At 42.2% G+C, this 14,446-nt stretch overlaps 2 protein-coding genes across 3 annotated transcripts in view; one reads left to right on the top strand and one right to left on the bottom strand.

The window, feature by feature from the left end:
- The window catches only part of IARS2 (isoleucyl-tRNA synthetase 2, mitochondrial), a 76,424-nt gene that overhangs the window by 48,358 nt on the left and 13,620 nt on the right, over positions 1-14,446 (top strand). The window contains exons 19-23 of the mRNA XM_074989939.1: positions 1,081-1,187; positions 3,110-3,255; positions 3,482-3,672; positions 5,095-5,239; positions 5,531-6,036. Of these exons, the coding sequence (XP_074846040.1) occupies positions 1,081-1,187; positions 3,110-3,255; positions 3,482-3,672; positions 5,095-5,239; positions 5,531-5,688 (747 nt within the window). The 3' untranslated portion in view covers positions 5,689-6,036. The remainder of the gene's footprint in view (positions 1-1,080; positions 1,188-3,109; positions 3,256-3,481; positions 3,673-5,094; positions 5,240-5,530; positions 6,037-14,446) is intronic.
- Positions 6,502-14,446, bottom strand: part of RAB3GAP2 (RAB3 GTPase activating non-catalytic protein subunit 2) — a 72,945-nt gene continuing 65,000 nt past the window's right edge. For both annotated transcript variants that reach the window (XM_074989937.1, XM_074989938.1), the window contains exons 32-35: positions 12,601-12,690; positions 11,754-11,975; positions 10,372-10,530; positions 6,502-8,891 (exon numbers count right to left, since the gene is read on the bottom strand). In XM_074989937.1, coding sequence (XP_074846038.1) covers positions 8,745-8,891; positions 10,372-10,530; positions 11,754-11,975; positions 12,601-12,690 — 618 coding nt within the window. In that variant the 3' untranslated portion in view covers positions 6,502-8,744. The remainder of the gene's footprint in view (positions 8,892-10,371; positions 10,531-11,753; positions 11,976-12,600; positions 12,691-14,446) is intronic.

The following is a 14,446-nucleotide window of genomic DNA, read 5'->3' as shown; positions in this document are numbered from 1 at the left end:
AATGTGCTTTCTGACATGTGCATGCAACTTCCACTAAAGTCACATGAAATAGAGGACCCTTGAGGTGATCCCTAGTATGGCCTGCTGCTCTTTTAGGCAAATTATGGCTTTCTGAAAGGTTTAAGAAACTTCAATACGAGTCTAAGTGCTCATGTTAAATTTTGTTTTATTTGATCCAAGCTTGTCTATTAGTCCATTAGAGGAGAGTATCCAGCTACATCTAATGCTTTTTTTCCCCAGTGTATTTGAATGCAATTCAGAGCACTTTTGGTGTATATGATTTGTGTAGCTAACACATTCCTCTTGACACTCCAGTTGCAATGTTTACATTTGATCAGAATAGCTATAGCACAATCACTTGGCTTTCAATCACCTAAGAAATTTGCAGGTTATGAAATGTTCCCTTTATAAATATGAATCAAATAAGATTGTGAAAGAAAAAGTGGAGACAAATTGGTTAGATGCTTTTTATTGTGATTAGCAATGATGCTTCAACAATGATTAAGCAGTGAGAGGGTAAACAAGGCTTCTCAGAGCTGGTTAGCTAAACTGAATTTCAGTAAGTTCAGGACCTAACATATCAAACACATCTAAGTAAAAAATGCATTCTGTTTATTCACGAAAGAACTCAGAAGCCTGTCTCCTAAATGCTGCTAAGCAGAGAGGGAGAACTGTAAATACCTTGTGGAATGGTAGTTGCTATCATGAGCATGCTTTTTGGAAGTCTCTTCCCTCAGTCTTTTTTTTAACCAGGTATACTAGTGTGAAGTTGGGATTTCTTTTAGATCTTATTTCTCCTTGCCATCCCTAAGAGAGGATGTTTGATTCTGTATCTTCAAAGGGTTTCTCAATTCCTGTTGTTACAAACTCAAGACTTAATTCATGTGAACGATGAGTGAGTTCTGTTCCCCAGGAGAGCCCAGAAGATGCTTCTCTGGGATGCCTGACTTTTCTCATTGTCAGCACTCCTCCTCCTCTAGTTTCTTAAGACGTTCCCAGGCTGATCCTGCCTCATGTTTCTATCCTTTGTGATTTTATGTGGATGTGCTGCTGTCACTCTCTCCTTGCGCTGTTCCCCAGGTTACAGACGCATACAAGGAATACGATTATAGCAAAGTTACTCGTTTGCTGCAAGCATTCCACACTAGAGATTTATCCAACTTTTACTTCAGTATCATCAAAGACAGGTAGGTATTAATTCCTGCCTTTACCAAGACAACTTTTTGCTTTTTATTATGTATTAAGTAACCGGGTTTGAGACTGGCTGTGCAACTCTCATATTTCAGTCTCTATATCATCTCCTTTATTTCTCTATCCCACGCTAGCCTAAAAATGAATACTTGTGGCAAAATAGAACTGATTTTTTTAATTAATCTCAGTTAACAGCTAGAGGATTATTTGAGGATCCAGTGGTACTGAGCCCATCTTCTCAAGATGTGTATTTCAGCCTTTGTTTTCTTCCAAACTTCAGTGGGAGGGATATCAGATTGTATAGATTTAACTTCAATAGGCCTTTTGCGTTACTGGCTCTTAATTGTTTAGTTTTTTTTCCTAGAGGGGATTCACATCTCATTCTCTGCTAATACTCTCTTGCTAAGTGGAGAACCTACAGGCTTCAGAATCAGACTTAACAAGCTGATGGGGTACAAACTGATATTATGCAAGAAATGGAAGGCCCCAGATTTTCCAGTAGGCACTTTTGCTATACTTCTCCCAAGTTTTCCAGAAGAGTTTCACGTATACTCATCCTTAATCTCAAATTTCTCTTGGAGAAATTCTTCTTTAAGTGTGGGGTTTTTTCTTCAAGACCTTCCATGCTTCTTAGAGGCTGGGTGTAGAGCCTATCTACCGGAGACCCAAAACACTGAAGCTTTTTGTGAAGTATCATTGCTCCTGCACAAAGAATTGTTGGCTTACTAAAGCCAGTTAAAAGTGCAAAGGTATGACATGACTCTCTAAACAATAACTTGAAACCCATAACTTTTGTAGCAACAGAACAGTGTAACCTATGTATTTAATTTTTAAAAATAAATGATGGCTTACAGTTAGGCATGGTCTGTGACCTGTGGCTCCTTATGCTTTAATTGCATTTTAAAGAAAAACAAACAAATTCATATTGTTTTCAACAAACAGTGAAGGTCCTGCAGTAAACATGTATTACATTACAAATCATTGTGTGCCCACTGTTCTTAAAAAAGGGGTTACAAAAGGTATGGTTTGATATTTATTAAGGACTGTCTCATATTCATGTGCATTGCAGCTCTTGAGTGGAGTTTTTTACTGAAGTAAAAGCAAAGTCTCTCCTTGCTATTTTGTCACCAACCTTGAGTTAGGGCCTTAAGTCTATACTGAAACACCTAAATAAGACCAATTTAGCACAAGTGCTAGGGAAGCAGTCATTGTCCCCATTAGTTTCTTAAAAATGAATGTGGGACAATTCCAGCATATTGATGTCTGTAGTCAGCAGATTTAGCCAAGCTGATATGAAACCTGCTGAATTCTCCGAGGGTATCTGGTTCTTTGATGTATAATGAAATAATGTACATCAATTTTCATAATGATGAAATTGCATATTTGGCTACACCAATGTGTTTTCTAAATTATGGAAAGTAAAAGCCAGTTGTGTTATGTTTAAAAGGAGAGGCACTAAAGATAACCACTTAGTTTAAGATTCACAGCCGAGTCCCCCTTAAATGAAGCTAGCGCAATCTCCTTTCATTTTGTGTACTCCATAGTAATAGATACACAAGTGCTTTACATGTAATGCAAAATCTCCTTCCCCTTGACTCAAATGCAACCTTGTGGTTTGAGAGGAAAGTAAGTTTAGTATCTCCAGTATTGATAGGGATTTATGTCTGCTTAATGTAATTACTGATTTTTTTTTCTTATGGAAAAATTATTGGAGCCAAACTTGTCAATAAAAAAAGCTCATCTCCCGGTTGTCTCTAAATAAACGGTCAGATTTTCAGTGGTGCCACGCACCCATCCTATTCAGCTCTTGTGAAAATCTGCCACCTTATTGTTTAAAATGCCACACCCTTGACTCTGGCTGAACTTTCTCTCCTTCCTGAAAGCAGTCTCACAAACTCTCGCCTCTTGTGAATCACAGGCTTTATTGTGAAGAAGAAAAAGACCCTAAACGTCGTTCATGCCAAACAGCCTTAGCAGCAGCTTTAGACACAGTGGTGCGATCATTTGCACCAATCCTTCCTCATCTGGCAGAGGAGGTTTTCCAGCACCTCCCATACAAGAAAGGTAAGGCATGTACAACTGGCACAAAAACCTGCCACTAACATTTCAGAGAACTTGTACTAGAACAGTAACCATTGACAATTTTTTTAACCTTTCCGTTAGAAGTTCCTAGTCATCCTTTTTTTATATAAAATAAAAACCAGAAATCAGATGCAAAGCAATATTATGGAAAGGGAGCAGTAGACCCCACAAACACCAGTGCATTTAACAGGTTTATTTTTATTTCAAGAGTCCGAGAGTGTTTTCCATTCTGGCTGGATTAACACAAGCTCAGTGTGGAAGAAACCTGGCTTAGTGGAAGCAGTAGAGGCTGCATGTGCAATGAGAGACTCCTTCCTTGGATCCATTGCTGGCAAGAATGCTTTGGCGCATGAAGTCATCATTGTTATTGAGCCTGGGCTGCTCTTTGAGCTGATGGAGGTAAGAAAAACAAACCAACCAGCACTCTACCTGCTTCACAAGTTAGTGTTCTAGAAATAACTTCTAATCTGCTAGAATACTGAGGGCTAGATCTCTCTAGGGGGCTTGGTGTCAGGGTTACAGTGCTCGGCAAGGAGATGTCCTGAGGTTGAGTGGAATCCACAGCCCTCTTTTCGAGTTTGGCACTTGTGTCAGGTCAGCCAGCCATTTGTTGTAAAAAGTGGAGTCTGGTGCCTGTCTCCCTCCCTTGTTTGTGCAGTCACTGGGTACACCTAGATCCAAGTCTTCCCTCTGCCTTGGAGCAGCAGCGTGATGCCATCTTTCCATATGCATTCTTAAGAGCTAAGCTACAGCATCATTTTCTCATCCAGTGACTATTTGGGTATTTCACACAGAAGAACAGCTTCAACAGATGTGACTTGAGGGCCAACTCCTGTTCCCCTCTAACTGGTGAAGGCACTTTTCCTGGCACGCAGGTGACCTCCTGTCCCAGATGAGTGCTCATAGCACTGGCTATTGGGTAAAAGGTGGGTGGGGAAGGTTAGCACTCCATTACTTTGGCTGTTTTGTACAGGGCTTGACCTGGTAAGTAGCCTCAGGGTTCCTTCTGAATGGGGCCCTGCAGCTGTTAGGTGGGGGACAGCTCCTGGCCTCAAGATCAAGCAGCTCTGCAGTACCAGGACATAAGCAGCATTGTACATGCCATTGCCAAGTTCAGGTGGAAACCAACTGGGGCTTTAGGTGCCTAAATTTCCAGCACTTTTCAGGTGACTGCTACCAACACTTATGTTCTGCTTAGCTAACCCACACAATTTTTGCCAGAATCAGCACACTTGTTGGAATGTGAAAAGGCTATTTTCTATTCTGAAAATGGACACAGGGTCCAGGCTTCCTTATATCTGAAATGAATGGGACTTTGATGCTGGCTTCGCTAGTGGGTTCCAGTTCAATACTGGCTGTGGGACTGAGACAGGAGGAGTAGTAAGGGAATTTGGACCTTTCAGTTCCTTGGTCCCCTGAATGACTGACATCAATGCCAAGCCTAGAAAAACAAATTGGTAGTTACTAATGAATGTGTTCCTGAAAGAAACTCTGACATGCTAGGGCCCACAGCATTTAAGGAAGGTGCATGCTCAAGTTTGGCATTATACTGGTGAGAGACAGTTCCAGGCTTACTGAGCTGGTATTAAAATGTAAGATCACCTCTTTAGAAACCTTGCTGTCAACATCTGTCAAAAATAGTGTAGCCAACTGCTCAACTCTTGCCTTTGTCAGCCAGTGGGCTGGACAATGAATCAGGAGGCTTGCAGACTGCTCACCTGCCCCATTAAGAATGTGTGCAAACCCCAGGCTGCACTGTAATGTGTATTTGTTGCAAAAGTTTAAGCTCTTTAATCTCAGAAAGCAAACTGTTCTTACCAGGCCCTGCAGGCTGAGGCGTCTTCCAGTGTATCACAGCTAAATGAAATTATGATGGCTTCACAAACAACTTTACTGTCTGAACTACCTATAGAAATGGCCACAGATGAAAAAATCATTAAAGGGACATTTTTGATCAACTTGGAAGGTAAGAAAAGAGGACTAAACAGAACTAATCAATGCCTGTTTCTACACAGCAAATACAACCATCACCAAGAACTGACTGAGCTGCACCAGCCCCTTTCTGTGCCATACAGAGTTTTTCTTGGTCTGTCTTGCCTGCATTTAGGAGTTTGGTTAGTTTAATCTTTAGACTTCAGCTTTACTTTATACTGTCTCTGTTGCTTTCTATAAAGCCCTAAATACATTGAGGAAGGCTGCAGCGTTAGCTGAGTTTTCAGTGCTGAGTACTCCATACAGTAATATTTTCTTTTAACAGGTGGTGATATTCGTGAAGAGTCATCTTACAAAGTTGTGGTCCTACCAGCTGCTAAAGCAAAATGCCTCCGTTGTAGGAAGTACACTGCTGATTCTCAGCTCTCACTCTGTCCCCGCTGCACAGAAGTCATAGCTGGAAAATTGAGTGTTAAAGGTTAAAAAAAATGAGATGAACTGGACAAATATGTAGATATATTTCCACTTGGACTATAAAATATTTGCCATCTTTACAGAGTTAAATGCCAGGCTTTATTAACCAAACTGAACTATGAAATAACTGCAGAGTTAAAGAAAACTCAGTGTATGCTGAAGCAAGCTGTTTGCTCAGGTTCATGGGCAGTGCAGTTTATGCCTTAATCTGAGCAGAATTACACGAGTGGAAAAACCATTAAAAATGCTTGTTTATATCAGCGCTTAACTCAATAAAGGGTGTTCTTCAACGCAGTGTCTTGTTCCTTGAACAGCCTTCGTACCACAAGTATGTGTCTGGATTTGACATAGTCTAAGGTAAGTAGAGTCCCTTCTCTGAAAAGGAATGCAACTTATTTTATGCCTTTTGTAATAAAGGAAATTGACTACTGAGATAGTAAGACATTGCTTAGTATTATGTTAATTGTTGCAGATAATGCAGTGTAAACTGATATTGAAGTTGTTTTTCAGCTAAATCATTTCTGTAGACAGAATAAACTACTGAGAAAAACTTTATATAGGGTGGAGAGAAAGCTCAATGGTTAGAGCATTGGCCTTGTAAACCTAGGATTATGAGCTCAATCCTTAAGGGGGGCCATTTAGGAATGTGGGGCAAATAGATTTAAAAACAATCTGTTGGGGATGATAGATCCTGCTGCCCTGTGCAAAGGACTGGACTTGATGACCTCTCAAGGTCCCGTCCAGCTCTATAAGAAAGGTGTATTTTTGTTGTTGTTTGTTTACACAACTCAGGTCTACATGCCAATGAAAAAAAACTAGAATCAAATCCCAAGTTTATTTGATCTACACATACCCACAGCAAGTGACACAGAAAATAGCAGTATATACATAATCTTATTACTTACAGTACATTACAAGTTTGGTGTAAATGTTTCACATAACCACATAGGTCTTGATTCTCAATACATTAAGTTTCTTTATGCTGCTGAAGTAGTGTAAAGGGATTTATTGTAAACACGAAGCAGCCCATAAATTTTAGCTAAAACAGGTTTTAGAGCAAACCCAGGTTCTCAAACATCCATTACTTCCTCCAAAAGCTTGAAGTGTTGTCTAGACAAGGCACCCGCTACTAAGGCCTGAAATAACCTCAGCAGAGCTAGCATGTGTCTGTCTGTATTTGAACTTGTCAGTATGGTAAAAAATAATATTGAATCAGTCTATAACAGTGGCAAGTGCTAGTCATTTGCCTTCATGAGCACAGTACCTCTCATGCTCTCCTACCACAGCAGTTGAATGAATTTTAGCTACATTTTTTAAAATACAAAACAATTCCATGTTTTTCAAAAAAAAAACAAAACCCCTCCATGTTGTCCAATGATGTAGCATTGCAAACTTATTTCTGTAAGCTACAAGCCAGGAATGCTGAATAAGCAAATCTCAGACTGACTTTCAAATGAACCCGTCCTGGAACTTGGCATGCTACCGGATGCCAATTCCTCTCTCTCAGAACTGTTCTTGTTCCTGTGAATTTTACCTGTTGTTCCCTGATAACATCAGCAGCCGAACTCTCAGAAGGCAATCATTACTAAGTGGGTTACTTGTAGTATTGATGAGTCCTATATCCTACTATCACCAAAGTCTTTTATCTAAAAAGGTAGATTTATGAGCATTCTGGGTGTAGTTAACAATAGCAGACAGGCACAGTTACACTGGAAACAGCTAGCTAACTCCTGTAACTAATACCAGCGAAAGACAAGAATGGAATAGGGGAGAATCATTCTTCCCGTCTTGATTTTTCACAGGAAATGTGTAAATCAGAGTACACTGTGAATACTCAGCTCTTGTTAGAACAACCGTCTGCTTCTGTTGGCTTAAACACCCTCCCCTCCACCCACCCCAAAACATGAGATTCTGGCTGCATTATTGAGAAATCCTGTGGCACACACAATTTTGTAACATTCTGGTAATCTGTACTGCCAATCTTCACTTCAACAACGGACAATAATAATGCACACTAGAGGAGTAAGTGTTCTAACCTCTTGTACATTAATTGGTCTGCGTAGATCCGCTAGTGCACCTAGCACAGTAGCAGTTTAATGTAGAAGACTTCAGAAATTGCAGCCCCTGTGAATGCATTATCCCAGAGGGAAGCTCTACTCTTAGCAGAACAAGATCATTTAAGGAACTTTTGTATTATGACCAGAAGCTTGATCCTGCAGGGGTACTGGAAAGTCTATTTCCTGCAATACCCCTCAAACTACTGGGATCACAAAACAGAAAAAGATCCCGCAGTCCTAACTTTGGCAGGGTTCCCATAACAGCTGCACTAGAAAATTTATGCTCCAATCTTGTGTGGGTGAGACTTTCGTTGTAAAGCGAGGTTTATTTCAGCAGTGATGGTCTTAAGAGTATCTTCCCCAACAGGTGAACTTTGACGGGTGGGTTCCTTTTTGTGGCAGGGTGCAAGGCATTTTGTCCTACTGCAACTTCACTCATTACACTGCTGTTACAGGAAGCATGTTCCTACATCAGCTTTGTCTCCTTTGAAGATTAAGTACTTGCTAGGGGCTCTGAAAAAATGTAGCTCTCTTTGATGGAAGGAAAACAGGGTACTTATTTCAGAGAAATGTGGTAGCTAGAAATTCTCCTTCACTTGATTGATTTATGCAACTGCCACTTATTCAATAACCGAAAATACATGTAACTTTTTCAGAGTATGAAATATAGAATCTCATAGTAGGATAAGAATATAATCTGTAAATATGGAATAAAACTGCTGTTACCTGTAACCATAGAGCACAAGTGCTTGAATTAGAAATAAATAATGGAACACTTCAGTTATTGACAAATGTACAAAGATTACTAGCTCCTAGTATATTATGCACAATACCATGGGATTTAGCTGGACTCAATTTAAAAAACAAATGCTTTTCAATAAAGTGGTTTTTTTTGTTTTTTTACAAAAGCCACATGAACATTTCCTTTTATAAAGGTGAGCCACAGTGTGTAAAATCATGCACTACCTCATTTTACAGCAGAAGTGTTCAAAACTAGTAACTAAATTGTCAAGAAGAGATTGCTTCGACAGCCTCTATCAGATTCAGAGCAAGGCTATATTGCCCATGGTTTTCTGGCAAATGCTCTATTACTTTGTTTACCAGTTTTGCTGTTGCTGCAATTGGCACTTCTAGGTTTTGAAGGTCGTGGGGATCCTGCAAAAGGATTTTTAAAAGTTAGAACCGTAGTAGCAGGAATGTCTAAAGAAGACCCTTTGGTACTCTCTTTGCTACAATGAAGCTTGCTTGTAATTGCAAATGCATACGTAAGCCGCTCTCTAGAACACAGCAAAATTAACTAAGGGCTGAGCAATTTGAGTCCAGTACAGGGAAGCCTAAATTTCCATGTGTCTAAAAGGTTGTTACAAAGTGGAGGGAGAAGTCACTCTCCTTAACCTCTGAGGATGGGACATGGGCTTAAATTGCAGCAAGGGAAATTTAGGTTGGACATTAGGGCTATGTCTAAACTGCAGGCTTCTGTCAGGAGAACAGAGGTAGCAGCAGCAGTCTGTGTTGGGAGCATTCTGCTGACATCCTTGTCTTCCTCATTCCACAAAGAAGGGATGTCTCAGCAGAGGGGGTTTTTCTGACATTTGGCCCCATGTGGTCAGGCAAAATGGGGGGAAAGCCTCTCCTACCACAATTGTCAGCAGGAGATACGCAAATGCCTTGCACAATTTGTGTATCTCCTGCTGACAGTTCTTGGCAATTTAGACACAAGCCATGGAAAAGCATCCTGTCAGGATGATTAAGCATTGGAATAAATTGCCTATGGAGGTTGTGGAATCTCTATCATAGGTATTTGTCTAACCTGTTAATCTCCAATCAGGAACAATCTAGACAGTGCTTGGTCCTGCCATGAGGGCAGGGAACTGAACCTCTTGAGGCCTCTTCCAGTTCTATCATTCTAAATGGGGTACTGTAAATCTAGTACGGGACTGAAGTTATTCTTGTATCATTACACTCCTTTGAACTGTACAGTCAGGGAATTCAAAACTTCAGTGAACTCCTGTGCCACTGCTATGACTTGATCTTCAGTGGAAGTTGAAGACTTTCATACAGAGGACTAACTTCCATTAGGATACACTCAACCCTCACTAGACTCTTTAAACTTACAGGAACACTATTCAGCAGGACACAAGTCTTACATACAACACACTGTTGCACTTATATGCTTATTAGATCCCACTCTGGCAATGACACTAGTGTACAGTAGAAAAGCACATTTGTTCTAAAAGAAGCTTCATGGTACCTGTATAATACGATGGTTTCAGGGAGGGAGAGGTGCACAGCCATTTAAGGGCAGATAAGCAAACATGCCTGGCCTCTACACATTTTGTCTTCAAAAGAAGCAAATGTGCAATTTTCTAACATTTACTTGGAATATTTACTCCACTAAAATGACTGGATAAAGGCTGCCAGTAACTCTGAAATTGCAGGGCTTTTTGGAAAACTGATATGGAAGTAGAGCTAAGCAGATCAACATGCTGGGCTGGTGTGTTCCTATTAACAAGAACTGAAGACTGGACTCATACTTTACACCAGAGCATTATTAATGATGCTAATTTTTATAGTAATTAAAATCCTTGGTCAAGAGGAAGCTTTCGGAAAACTTGTTCTCTCAGGATGAACTTACCATAGCTTTAAGCCAGGTACATAGTGTTGGAGGCAGTCTGGCCAGCAGCTCCATGCCTTCTTTCGTCTGTGTATGTAGTAAAGCATAGGCCAGTCTCTGTCCTGTCAGCACAAGCAACTGTGATGCAAGCACTTCTTTGTCATGCACTTGAAGAATGGCCTGAGAACAGGAATACAGCAACAAAAATCATAGGAAAAGATTAGCACTTACCCATGCAGAAACGATTTTATCGGGCTTCAGCTCCAGGCTTCAACTAATTCAAGGACAAATGACCCAACAAATGAAGGAATTGGCAAGTGATGGGGCTGCTCTTGTTGGACCACTGACTTACTGAAAATTGTGGAACAAAGCCCCAGCTTTGGGCAGGTCCTTCAGTGCAGGATGGAACTCAGAGTGGCCACGAGTCTTAAGGCTCCAGCTCATGATTCTTGAAACATGAGTTCACGTCCCCTCTCCCTAAATAACTGCCCGACGAAGATGACAGATTAAGAAAACAGAGCCTTTTTCTGTCCCAAGCCTGGCCACTGCTCATAAGTCATCTGATTAGAGCTGTAATGGTTTATGCACAGGCATGTTATTACAGAAAAATAAATTTTGCTTATTTTCCAAGCTCTTCAAAATCATTTACTTTTAGGGTCATCTCTTTGCAGATTTGTGATTTCCCTCTAATGAAAGCAAAAACAAAGTAACAGTCTGGTAATTCCAGCTATTGACAAGTCAAAGGCTACATTTATACTTTAAGATGCTAGACTGACTGTTTAAAAGGCAATAGACTTTCCAATACCCCTCAAACTACTGGGGTCACAAAACAGAAAAAAAATGCATTCTGAACACAGCACAAAGATTTGATGAATTTAACATTTTCTGTACCAAAGTTAATTCTTATCCCAGGCCTCAGGGCTTAGCTCAGCTAGACACTGGGCAGTAAGTTTAGTTTGATTCTGCAATCATTTGTAGAATCCCATCATAGAAAGGTATGAACTCCACCTCCCACATGACCCTTCCAACAATTTGATCAGATGCAAACAAGGAAAATATAGGATAAATTAACAGAGCTGTCTCAGATAACTGTCGGGGGTAGCCATGTTTGTGGCACCTGAACAGCTAACAGACTTATTTGAGCATATGCTTAAGTAGGCTTTACCCACAAAATTGTATGCCTAAATTTTAGTCTTTAAGGTGTTACAGACTCTTCGTTGTTTTTCCAGAGAACTGTGTGCATCAGATTGTGGTATGTTCTGTTGCTATGAAGCACAATCCCTACCGAAATTGTTTGTGAAAGAGAGAATATCAATCAGAAAATGCCCAGTTATGGATCTGAATAATTTGGCTGTTCCTCATGATTTTCACTATACTCGAGCCAAATGCACTTCAGTCATTACCTCTTCTCCAAGATGATCCATTCCATAATTATACAGCTCACATACATAATGCCTTCTAATCACATCTTCATTGACCTGAAGGTGCTGGGCCAAATCGATGGCCAAAGCTGGCCAATCCTTGTCTTTTTCAGAAGGAAGTGGTGGTGCCTCTCCTGAGACACTTCGGGCTTTCTGTGCTGAGCGCTGTGCTTGTACCACTGCACTCACAACTTTCATTAAGAACTTGGAAACAAAACACTAACGTGAATTAGCAGCCGTTTAATTTTACCTGAAATTCCTCTAATGGTTTATAGCAGGGGTGCGCAAGCAGGAGAGGGCGCAGCATGATGGGGTTTCCCCCTCCCCTCAGCTTCTACTGCATCACCGCCACCACCACTGGGTCAATCAGGGAGAAGGAGGGGCAGGTGCATGTGTGCTGTCTGCCCACTGCTGGGCTGGGGCAGCTGGCTCCCAGCAGCAGGGGCTAGGCTGGCTGGGGGTGGAGGTGTCCCTTGGCACTGAGGCCAGCCTGGCCCAATAGTGCTTCCTCCCTCCCCTGGGAGGAGCTGCCGCTCACCCAGCACCTGAGCCCCCATGGACAGCCAGAGACTTCCCAGCTTGATGGGGTAGTCCACTGGGGTCCTGCCTGGGGTCTTCCCCCGCTTTGGAGCACGCCCTGGATCCTCCCACCACCCCCTTCCCAAGCGTTCCACCCCTTTTGGAGCACTACCTCCCCCAAATCTTTCCTGTGGTCCTCCACAGGTTGGGGAACCCCAGCTAATCACAGGGCCAAAAAGGGGGACGCGACCTAAAAAGTTTGCTCACCCCTGGTTTATAGTTTGTGTCAGTGGAAAGAATGTAAACTCACTTGTTGGCGTATGGATAATATATTTGGATCCATATCCCCACTGGGTAGCAACTGAATTGAAGTCAGGTCCTTGAAAAATGCATTTTTACCCTAAATTGAGAAAAAAAACCATATTCATCTGAGCGAGAAAGATGGGGAAAAGCAGATCCATTCTAAGGAAGCACTTGAAGAGAGATTTTTTTCCCCCACTTAAGTGCTATTGCATCTTAGGCTGTGTCTAGACTGCAGGGAACTGTCGGCAAAAGATGCGCAATTGCACATCTTGCCGACAGGTCTGTCGGGAGAGGCGTTTCCCACATTTGGCCTGTCCATAGGGGGCTAAATGCCAGAAAAACCATCTCTGTGGAGACATCCCTTCTTTCTCAGGGAACGAGGGGTACAGGGAGGTTGACAGAACACTCCCACATGGCAGGAACTCTTCCAAGAGATCTGCAGTCTGGACATGTTCTCTGTCAACAAAACTTATGATCTGTCAACAGAAGCCTGCAGTCTAGATATAGTGTTAGTCTCCAGTCAAAGAGAAATGCAGTATTTTAAATTACAGAACAGCTATGAAACAAAATAAACATTTGCTTAAACAAGGTTTTTTTTGTTTTTGTTTTTAAAGATAGTTCACCTGGCATCAGGACTTAAAAGTCAGGCTAACTTCAAGGGCAGGGCTTCTCAATCTGCCAGAGTTATCTGGCCAATAGAGCTATAATTACATAAGGAAAGAATTTAAGCTATTAGCATAGGTTTCAGACTTTGAAGCCTGATGTGCCAATATTGCATCGCATGAAATACATCCTACCACAGTCTCTTAAAAACAGAAGAAGAATTTGTGTGTGCGCGCGCATCCGTGTGTGCGTGTGTTTCTCTAAGTTTCAAGGCTCACTGATTGGCCCTTGAACTGCATGCAGAGTAATACAATAGGTGACAGTAACCATTATCCCTGCCTACTTTCACAGTGGATGCAGACAAGAAATGGCACAGTCTTGCTAAAGGAAGTAACGGCATCCATGTACATGGAATAACATGGTATTGAAGGTTGCCTTCCTTCATCATCCAGTATTGGCAGGGTGGCATTCAACATGAGATGTGGCGTTGTCCTGCTGCACTCAAATATTAGAAGTAGAAGCTGATGTAAAAAGGACCATATTCAATACTAAAATACTAGCACTTGAGGTGTGCTCCAACAAGAAGAAATACATAAAGTGATTGCAGAGTAGCCATGTAATCCCAGACTACTTCATTTCAAGTGCTGAATGCTGGCCTGGATAAAGACTCGCCTTGTTAGAATGAGATGAGATGGCCTTTCAAAATGTACACACTACAGGTTGCACACACCTCCTTTGTCCTACACCCTATGGACCTGAGTGGTCCCTGATGAGGGAATTTGCTGGACGAAGGGAACTCCCCTGCTCCAGTCACCCTGCCTGCACCTCTTCTCTCCACCCCCCACACCGGGGCCCCTTACTTCCTGCCCAGAACTTGGCCCCTGCTGGGCCAACACCAGCCTGGTCACTCCGGCTATCAGCTGCAGAGACTGATTCTAGCCCCTGACGTGGGAGCCAGTTCCGCCCCAACTGGGCTCTGGCTTGTCCCCAGAGCTGCAGGCATGGTGGCGGCCCTGCAAAGGCCAGCTCCAGCCCTGGCTGGGGTGCTGGACACTGCCCTAGCCCCAAAGGTGCCAGTACTGGTCCAAGCCCAGAGGCTGGCTCTGGAACAGTCAGGCTGCTGGCATGGCTCCCACCTCCGAGGGTGCCAGGTGTAGCCCTAGACAGGCTGCCGACATGTCCTGGCCCAGAGGGTGCAAAGTACAGCCCCAGCCCTGGAGAGGCCAGCTCCAACAGGCTGTTGCCTCTGA

Source organism: Carettochelys insculpta, chromosome 3 (assembly GCF_033958435.1).
Source record: "Carettochelys insculpta isolate YL-2023 chromosome 3, ASM3395843v1, whole genome shotgun sequence".
NCBI classification, from domain to species: Eukaryota; Metazoa; Chordata; order Testudines; family Carettochelyidae; genus Carettochelys; species Carettochelys insculpta.
The sequence above is the reverse complement of the archived record's forward strand: the minus strand, read 5'-3'. Positions and strand labels throughout refer to the sequence as shown.